At 51.4% G+C, this 9,424-nt stretch overlaps 1 protein-coding gene across 1 annotated transcript; it reads left to right on the top strand.

Annotated features, from left to right (window-relative positions):
* The first annotated feature begins 1,338 nt into the window (after nucleotides 1–1,338).
* On the top strand, nucleotides 1,339–6,342 carry MYC (MYC proto-oncogene, bHLH transcription factor). The gene is made up of 3 exons (XM_056111994.1): nucleotides 1,339–1,786; nucleotides 3,552–4,317; nucleotides 5,425–6,342. Exons 2-3 carry the CDS (start codon nucleotides 3,561–3,563, stop codon nucleotides 5,982–5,984), a joined length of 1,317 nt encoding a protein of 438 aa, XP_055967969.1. The 5' UTR covers nucleotides 1,339–1,786; nucleotides 3,552–3,560; the 3' UTR covers nucleotides 5,985–6,342.
* Nucleotides 6,343–9,424: the final 3,082 nt, after the last annotated feature.

Here is a 9,424-nt window from a genome sequence, read left to right as displayed (position 1 = left end):
CAAAACCTGTGAGTCCGCAGAGCGGTGCAAATCGGAGCCACGGGGTGCAAAAGGGATTTGTCTCTTCAGAAGCCCGGCTTCTCCGGGAACTGGGAAACTCGGGAAGGGGCGCCGAGGACAGCAGGAGGGCGAAAGCCGGTGGAGAGCGAGTGGAGAGCTCCCCCCGCCCCCACAACCCTCCCAGCTGCACCCATCCTCAACCACGGACCTCCCCAATACTCCATCCAGCTCGGAAACGCGCAGAAAAAAAATCACAGCGGGATTAGCACGTCGGGGCGGGGGAGGGGGAGGGGGCAGAGGGGAGGGGGAGACCCAGCTTCCGTGGAGATCTGAGCGGGCGGGGGCTGGAGGGTTCTGCTGTTTGGGCAGCAAATTGGGGGAATTCATTCTGGGCGGTAGGAGCTCGGCGGAGATAGCTGTACACACATAATGCATAAAGCATCACACTCCCCAATAAATACACTGGGTGTTTTATTCATACCGCGTCTCCAAGTGTACGTGGCAATGTGTTGCAGTTATTTTTTTTAATCATTCTAAGAATCATTTCCCTCCCTAGACCGCTTATCATTTATCCCCATCTACACTAACATCCTCCCTCCCCGCCCCCCGACCCTACACACACACACGCTCTGCGCGCGCCCATAAATACCCTTCCTTTGCTCCTTGTCTTCCGAGACTTATTTTTCCAACACTGCCCTTTCCCCAGCCTTAGGGAGGCGCCCGCCCGCCTGGGACGTGCGTGGCGTGGCGGTGGGTACGCAGTGTATTCTCAGAGTTGAGGGTTCAGCTGTTCCGCCAGCGATGATTTAAGCTGGCAGCAAAGAAGTATGCGGCTTGTCAAACAGAGCACTGCGCCAGTGGAGCAGGAGAAAGCAAAAAAAAAAAAAAGGAGGGGAGGGGAGAAAGCGAGGTTTGAACGCGAGCGACATAAAATGGGAGCGCATGCAGTTAATTCAGCTGCGCGCTCAGTGTTTACATCGGGCAACTCGGCGCACTAGATGCCAGGCTGCGAGTCTCCTCCCCAGCGGCCCTCCCTCGGCACCAGCGCCCCCTCCCACCTCCTCCCCTCCTCCTCCTCCGGGGGAGAAGAAAAAAGATCCTCTTAGGAGAAATCCCCGCCCACCCGCCTTTTATAGGCGAGGGTCGGCTCGTTCGGAGACCCCCGAGCTGCGCACCTCTAGGCGGTTCCTTCCTCTGCCGCTCGGCCCCGGCGGCCGCTCGGTTCCTCTCCAGTCTGGGGGGGGGAAAGGGCTGGGCTTCTCAGAGGTTGGCGGGAAAAACAAGGGGGAGGGATCTTCGTCTACTCCAGCCCAGTATAAAAGAGCATTTTTTCTGGGCTTTCTTCGACTCGCTGTAGTAATTCCAGCCGGAGAGGCCGAGCGAGCGAGCGAGCGGGGCGGGCCTGCGAGGGTGGAAGAGCGAAGCTTGCGGAGCCCAGCGGAGACGCGCTGCGGGCGCGCAGAGACGGGGGAGCGCAGCGAAAGGGGAGCCTCCTCGGTCCCCGGCCCTGCCGCCGCCTCTCCCCAGCCCACCCTCCTCGCGACCCCCGCCGCATCCCAGAAACTTTGCCCATTGCCGCGGACCGGCACTTTTGCACTGGAACTTACAAAACCCGATCGAGAACAAGGCTGCGGCGAAGCCGCCTTTCCCACTCGGAGAGACTCTTCTGCCCATTTAAGAGGACACTTTCCCCGGCGACTGCCCACTCCTCTCAAAGGCGCTTCTTCTCCGCTTTTTTGGGGGGAGGGGGGAGACGTTGGATTTCCTTCGGATAGTGGAAAACCCGGTAAGCACCCAGATCATTTTCTTTCTTTCTTTCTTTTTCTTTTTTTTTTTTAATTTATTTTCTCTGCCGTTTCATGCCGCGCGGAGTTGAATGTCCAAATCGGGATGTCTTTTCTCTCATTCCTGCTATTGACACTTTGCTTGGAGTAGTTGTGGTGGGTCGGGATAGGGTGGGGACCAACCAGAACTGGATCGGGGTAGACTTGTCAAGATGAGATTCGGGAGGTGGCAGAAGAAGGGGAAAGAAAAAAAAAAGACGGAGAGCGTTTTTGAAACTATTTAGAGTTTTTTGAGAGGGTCTATATATTGACACATCCTGGTCAGTTGGAAGATTCCTGCTTTATTGGATTAATTGCTCATCCCCTCAACCACCCCCGCTTGGGGGTGTTGGGGATGAAGGGCTCTGTCCTTTGGAGTAGGCAGAAATCTTTGCATCCTGAGCTCGCTGGAGTAAGAATTCCATATTGCTAATGTGAGCGCCTTCTAAGCGGTAGTACCGCGGGTGTGAGTGAGAGCTCGGAGCCGCTGACTTTTCCTTGTCTCAGAAAGGACATTTAAATTTCGGCTTACAGAATTTCTGACAGCCGCAGACAGACGCTGCCGCGCGTGTACCGCCCGCGGATCTCCAAGGCGTGTGCCATTCGCCCGCCTGCTCCTTTTTTAGAAGTTGGCATTTTGGACTTTTAAGAAAGAATAATCAGATTAGAGATATGGGTCTGCAAAAAAAAAAAAAATGCTAGGACTTGGTGTTGGAGAGGCTCGGAAAGGGGAGAAAGCCTGAGCCGGGATGAGTCCGGTTCTGGAATAACTGACTTGGGGGGCTGCGGGAGGGGGAACGAAAGCGCATCTCCGCACCCCGCCTTGGCGCCCCTGCCGTCTCTTGGGTCCCAGCAAGGGTGACCCCGAACCCCGGAGATCCCGGGGGGATTTGGCACCGCGAGGAGCCGGGCCTTTTCAGAACAGCTGCTAGCCTCGGCGGAGGAGCCAAAGACGCCCCGGCTCAGGGTGCGGAATCCCATTAGGGTCCCTGGTGCAGTTGCGCGCCGTAATGGGTCTTGCAAGGAAGCGCCCCTGTTTTGCTAAACGCCCCTCTTTTATTTATTGGGAGGTGGGGGGGGGGGGGGTGTTCAGACCGGAGGCTGGCCACAGCAGCGAGCCAGAGAGAAAAGAAAAGCCGGCAGAGGCAGGAAGGGGGGCGCGCTGGGGGTGGAGATGGAGGAGGCGGAGAAGGGGAGGTGGAGAGAGGGGCGGCGGCGCCCGCGGGGAACTGAGCAGGCGAGGGCGCGAGTGGGAAGGGGCGCGGCGCCGGGGGGCCCCCGCGCGGGAGGGGGACTCGCGCGGCCGCTCCCGCCGCGGTGCCTCTTGCCTTCTCCAGGTGGCGCAAAACTTTGCGCTTGGGCTCCGGCGTTTTCTATTCCCGGGCCGCCGCGTCCACAAGAGGCCAGCGCGGGCGGGCGGACTCTTGGTTCCACGCTGGCGGGGCCGCGCGCTCTTCCCGGCTCCCGGGGCCCAGCAGAGCGACCCTCCGAGGCCCGAGCGACACTTCCCCAGCCGATTCATAAGTGTGTGTGTCACAGATGGCAGGGGATCCACCCGAGCCGGGTGAAAGTGGAGTGTGGGAGTGTGTGTGTGTGTGTGTGTGTGTGTGTGTGTGCGTGTGCGCGCGCGCGCGCGCACGCCCCTTCCCCGCTGGGGCCTCCGGCACCCACCGAGAACCCCCCACCCTCACTCAACGCTGCCCCGCTTTTGTGTCGCCCCCTCTGCAGGCTGCCGCGATGCCGCTCAACGTCAGCTTTGCTAGCAGAAACTATGACCTCGACTACGACTCGGTGCAGCCCTATTTCTACTGCGACGAGGAGGAGAACTTCTACCAGCAGCAGCAGCAGAGCGAGCTGCAGCCGCCCGCGCCCAGCGAGGATATCTGGAAGAAATTCGAGCTGCTGCCCACCCCGCCCCTGTCCCCCAGCCGCCGCTCGGGGCTCTGCTCGCCCTCCTACTTCGCCGTCGCGTCCTTCTCCCCACGGGGGGACGATGACGGCGGCGGCGGCAGCTTCTCCACCGCCGACCAGCTGGAGATGGTGACCGAGCTGTTGGGGGGGGACATGGTGAACCAGAGCTTCATCTGCGACCCCGACGACGAGACGTTCATCAAGAACATCATCATCCAGGACTGCATGTGGAGCGGCTTCTCGGCCGCCGCCAAGCTCGTCTCCGAGAAGCTGGCGTCCTACCAGGCTGCGCGCAAAGACAGCGGCAGCCCCAGCCCCGCCCGCGCCCACGGCGGCTGCTCCACCTCCAGCTTGTACCTGCAGGACATGAGCGCCGCCGCCTCCGAGTGCATCGACCCCTCCGTGGTCTTCCCCTACCCGCTCAACGACAACAACTCGCCCAAGTCCTGCTCCTCGCCCGACTCCAGCGCCTTCTCCCCGTGCTCGGACTCTCTGCTGTCCTCTGCCGAGTCGTCCCCGCAGGCCAGCCCGCAGCCCCTGGTGCTCCATGAGGACACCCCACCCACCACCAGCAGCGACTCGGGTGAGCCGCGGGTGCCTACAGGTCGGGGGTGGGAAACTTTCCTAGTCTCTCCTGGGCCCGATGGTTTGTTCAGCCGGACACCGTTCTGTGCAAAAATGCCTTCTCTCCCCCTCACCCCGTACATATTTTGGGGAAAACGGCAGCTTCTGGCAGGATCTGGGTGCTCGACACTCCTCAGTCAAAACTTACAGTGGTCCCTGCCCCTTTCTCCGCCAAGACCGCCCTAGTAGCCAGCCCCTTCTTTCTGGCCCCTTAGGAATTTCCTTTGGGTATTTTGGGGGCGAGGAGGGGCCCTTGCTTTGTTTTTAATCGTCTTGGCTTATCCTGCAACTCTATCCATCCCCTTCCTTTCTTGAGCCTTTGAATTGCCCCAGGACAGGGGTAGAGTGCAGGGCGGTGTGAATAAGGATTGACCTCCTCTGAAGTTGAATGGATTGCCCCCACCCTCTCCTAACTTCTGGGAAGTTGGAATCTGATGACCTAACCTGTGAACTGAAATGAAAAGGAGCTGTGGACTGAGGCATAGCACTTCCGGCCTGGGTGCTGGGACTTAGTGAAAGTGTCCAAAGAGAGCGCTTTTAGAGCACTTTGCCCCATCAAAATCTAAAAGTAAATTCTTGTCAAAATTAGGAGGGTTTTTTTCCCCTTCTCAGCCCCACCCCACCCCCAGGACTTTTGGCAAAGCTGCAAGTTTTGTGTGGTTGTCTGTTTTTTTTCCACTATCAGTAAAATAGGGAGTTGCTAAACTCAAACCCCAAAAATTTGCAGCTAGCATTTGCCATACCTGAAGGGTTCCTAGGTAAAGTCCCTTAGAAATAAATAGGAGGTGCTGGGAATGTGCTTTGGGTGTGTCCAAAAGCCTCATTAAGTCTTAGGTAAGAATTGGCAACAATGTTCTATCCTGGTAAAATGTAATTTTCTTGTCTGTCTCATAAATCCAGCTGTCCTTCTCCTCCCTTTCTGAGACTCAGCCTCCCATGGGGAGGAGAGCAGGGGTAACTGGCTACTTCTGGGGGTGGGGGGGTGCACCAAGTAAGGGCTTATGTTTGCATAGATAGCATTCATCTTCTCTGGAAGCTAACCCTGGTGATCTTTATTTCCTTAAAGAGGAAGAACAAGAAGATGAGGAAGAAATCGATGTTGTTTCCGTGGAAAAGAGGCAGCCCCCCCGAAGGTCAGAATCGGGGTCCCCATCTGCAGGCAGCCACAGCAAACCTCCTCACAGCCCGCTCGTCCTTAAGAGGTGCCATGTGTCCACCCATCAGCACAATTACGCAGCGCCCCCCTCGACCAGGAAGGACTATCCAGCCGCCAAGAGGGCTAAGTTGGACAGTGGCAGAGTTCTGAAACAGATCAGCAATAACCGCAAATGCACCAGCCCCAGGTCCTCAGACACAGAGGAGAATGACAAGAGGCGGACACACAACGTCTTGGAACGCCAGAGGAGGAATGAGTTGAAAAGGAGCTTTTTTGCCCTGCGCGACCAGATCCCAGAGTTGGAAAACAATGAGAAGGCCCCTAAGGTCGTTATCCTCAAAAAAGCGACCACCTATATCCAGTCGGTCCAAATAGAAGAGCAGAAGCTCATTTCTGAGAAGGACTTGTTACGGAAGCGGCGGGAACAGTTGAAACATAAACTTGAACAACTACGGAACTCTTGTGCATGAGGTGACCTATTGGAGGGAGGAACTGGAACCACCAGTGAACTCTCACTTGTTACTAAGGGAAAGTAAGGGGGAAGGTTCCTTCTGACAGAACTGCCAGATCCACTATGGACTGACTTTCTTTCAAAATGCATGATGGTCAAGTGCAACCTCACAACCGTGGCTGGGTCTTAGGACTGAAAGGTTTAGCCATAATGTAAACTGCCTCAACTGGGACTTTGGGCATAAAAGAACTTTTTTTTATGCTTGCCATTTTTTTTCTTTTCACAGATTTGTATTTAAGAATTGTTTTTAAAAAAAAATTCTGTGTAAATATGACCATTAAATGTAAATAACTTTAATAAAACGTTTATAACAGGTATTGGAGATTTCAAAAACCCCTGTATTATAAACCATAATTTTTTTATTTAAGTACATTTTCCTTTTTAAAGTTGATTTTTTTTCTATTGTTTTTAGAAAAAAATAAAATAACTGGCAAATATACAATTGAGCCAAATCTTAAGTTGTGAGTGTTTGGTTACTTTTCTTTTCCTTCCTCCATTCTCTTTTCATCAACTACTACACAATGTGGTCCTCAGAATAGGCTTACAAAGATGGGGAAAGAAGTTGTTTACAGAAGGGCAAGGGCCCAGGTTGTAGCTGGTGGTGGAAAACATGGGCTTTGCAAAAGAAAAAAAAACGAATTAAAAAAATAAGGGCATTTTGTTAAAATGGACCGAGGGCTTTAAGGTCTGAGGGCTTTAAAGTCTTCGGTTCTCAGGGTTATAAAATGCTTCCTGGAAATTGGTGATAAAGGCCAGAGTTGCTACTTGGAAGACTAAGGGGGCAGAAGGCCCCCTTAGTCTCCTGAGAGCTATGGGAGTAGGGAAAGAAACTTAAAGATAACACTTAAGAGTACAAAAGGGGAGAAGGACTGGGGGTTGGGAGGGAAATGAAGAAACTCCCTTCAGTTTACTTTTAACCCATTGCTGTTCCCTTACTCAATTCAGAATTCATTCACTAAAAGTCAGTTGGGGGCTGGGGAATAACCCTTCAGTTGCAGCCTTCCTCCTTCGAAACACCCTTGACTTGCTTATCTCTTAAACCCCAGTGAAGCTCTGCAAGGCAGGGAACCCAACTTCAGAAACAAATTAGAATCTCCGGGCTATTCCCTAGCTTTTCTATGGCCAGATACAGGGGACCAAAAATTGAAATCCAGAACCCTGTTGAAAAAGTGAGGGAGCACCATGAGCCTAGAACAGCAACCCTGTGAAGGAGATGCTAGTGGGTGCCGTATTAGAGGGGAAACTGAGGTCCCCAAGCTCCTCAGATAAGGAGAGCGGAAATTTAAACGCATGTTATCCATTCCATGTACAGCAGAGCCTGGCAAGCTACCCGTGGCATATTTGATAAGCCAAAAACAGTTTTTGGGAAAGACAAGTAAAGAGAGGCTGCTAAAATCTCAGGGTCGGAATGAATGGAGACGTTACTGGTGCCCGCTTGAGTTAATGAACAACGGGATGACAGTGACAGTGATACAGTGATCCATTCCATCTGTACAAGTATATTCCTTAGACCAGTTCATCAAACTCAGCTAACTGACAGCTGCCTGGGTGGAGACACCCATAGAAGTTTCAACTTTAGCCTGCTCAGGCATCACTTCCCCTTTTTTTCATATTTATTTTATTTACTTTTTACTTGTTCCTTGTTTAAATGTTGCTTTCAGACCGAGGAGCCCGCATCTCATTCACACTTATCCTAGGCCCTTGGTAAATGAGCCTTTTCGCAGCTCCTGGGATGCAGCCAGCTGCAAATGCTACTGTTCAGATTATACAATAAAACATGCTTGCTCTTTGTCCCGTGAGTCATTATTTTGGAAACTACAAACTCCCTTCCCAACCTTTTTTTTTTCTCACACATGAACATTCATGACACATGCTCATCTTTAGAACATGAAAAGTCATTTTTGAATGTAGATATTAGTAATTAGAAGCCTTTGAAAAACCCACAGTCAGTAGAGAAATCAGTACATGGGCTGCAGAGTTGGGTGAATGGAAGTGACTATTGCTGGTTACTAATTATCTCATTGTCTCAGCCTCAGTGTAGATCTTCAGATCCCAGTACTCCCTTTGGGATTTTAATCTACCACCACCACTGATAAGTCAATAAATAATTACTGTCTTTGACTCTGACCCCTGGAATAATTTATACAAGCCCTTAATTCTTTTCTTGATCCCTTTATTTTGGGTTCTCTGTCCCACCTTAATAGTTCCAAGCTGTCACACCCTTAGAGGCTAAATTCAAAGGAAGATACAATCCACATTAAGTTGAGCAGTTCAAAGTGAGGGTGATCTTAAACATTCACTCTCTGCCCCTTTGTTACTGGAGTATAGCCCTGCAGTGACTCATTTGGGAACCGGGAAGGTGTTAGATTGAATCACTCAGTCTGGGCAAGCCCTTGGAGTCAGAGTGTTCCTCACTAGAAAAACAACTCCCCCTTTCTAGATAATCAGCTAACAACTTTAGGGGTATAGTGCTTGACTGAGGCTAAGAGGAAATATTCAAATGCTACACATAGGTTTATGAAGCCAGGGCATATGTGGTTTGAAAACAACAGATGGCAAACTCCTCTCCAGAAACGCAGGCTGATTTCAACCCCAGTGCAAATAGACCCTCAGAGCCAATCCAGAGAGTCCCAGGCTGCAAGTCATTGAGCAATCCCTGGTAAAACTAGAGAGAAAAAGAAGAAGCTTGCGATTGGGTCAGGAACATCCAGGAAGGGTTAAGCCAAATCTTACCATTTATATGCCTTTCACCAGGACACTGTCCAGGAATTAATGACAACCTCAGGGAATAGCTAGAGTGATTTAGCTCAGAGATGGAATGTATAAAAAGGAAGGAAGTACTAGTTGATGATTGTGTGCTACCATTAAGAAGAAGTGGAAGTTTATATTTTACAATCAATCAGATTTCTTTCTTTCATTTTGTTTTGAGGTTACACCCAATGGGAGTTACTCCTGCTTTAATTCTCAGGGAGCACTCCCATCCATTGAGCTATCTCTACAGGCCAAATATATTAGTGGATAAACTTGATTCGATACTTAATACTTATTTTGCCCTTAGCTTGGACATGTAAGATCTCTCCATTATTCTAGAAGAAGAACCCGGACATGAACCTTGGGAGAGTTGTGTTAGGGTTTTTGTTTTGGTGTTAGGTTTGCCCCCCTTTTGGTTTCTTTGATTGACTCACTCAATAACATTCTAGCTTATCAATAAAGGGTTCCCAAAGCATCCCATAATCCTTCAGACTAAAAAAGGCTGAAGGATGTTTCCTAAACACTGGATAGTTTTGCAAGAGGCTGCTGGATTAAGATTACAGACCACCATAAACCTATTTCAAAGAAAACCAGGATGTAAAGGAAGCTCATAGAATGAGAACAGGGATCAGTTTTAAAAGAAAACTA

The sequence above is a fragment of the Sorex fumeus genome, unplaced genomic scaffold, assembly GCF_029834395.1.
Source record: "Sorex fumeus unplaced genomic scaffold, SorFum_2.1 ptg000002l, whole genome shotgun sequence".
Classification (NCBI taxonomy): domain Eukaryota; kingdom Metazoa; phylum Chordata; class Mammalia; order Eulipotyphla; family Soricidae; genus Sorex; species Sorex fumeus.
Note: the sequence above shows the minus strand (reverse complement) of the source record. Positions and strands in the feature narration are given on the sequence as shown.

Bases quoted from the DNA above. Each gene is read 5' to 3' on its own strand.
- MYC (XM_056111994.1), top strand. From the start codon at position 3,561: ATGCCGCTCAACGTCAGCTTTGCTAGCAGAAACTATGACCTCGACTAC. The intron at 4,318-5,424 runs GTGAGCCGCGGG...ATTTCCTTAAAG, and splicing joins CACCACCAGCAGCGACTCGG to AGGAAGAACAAGAAGATGAG.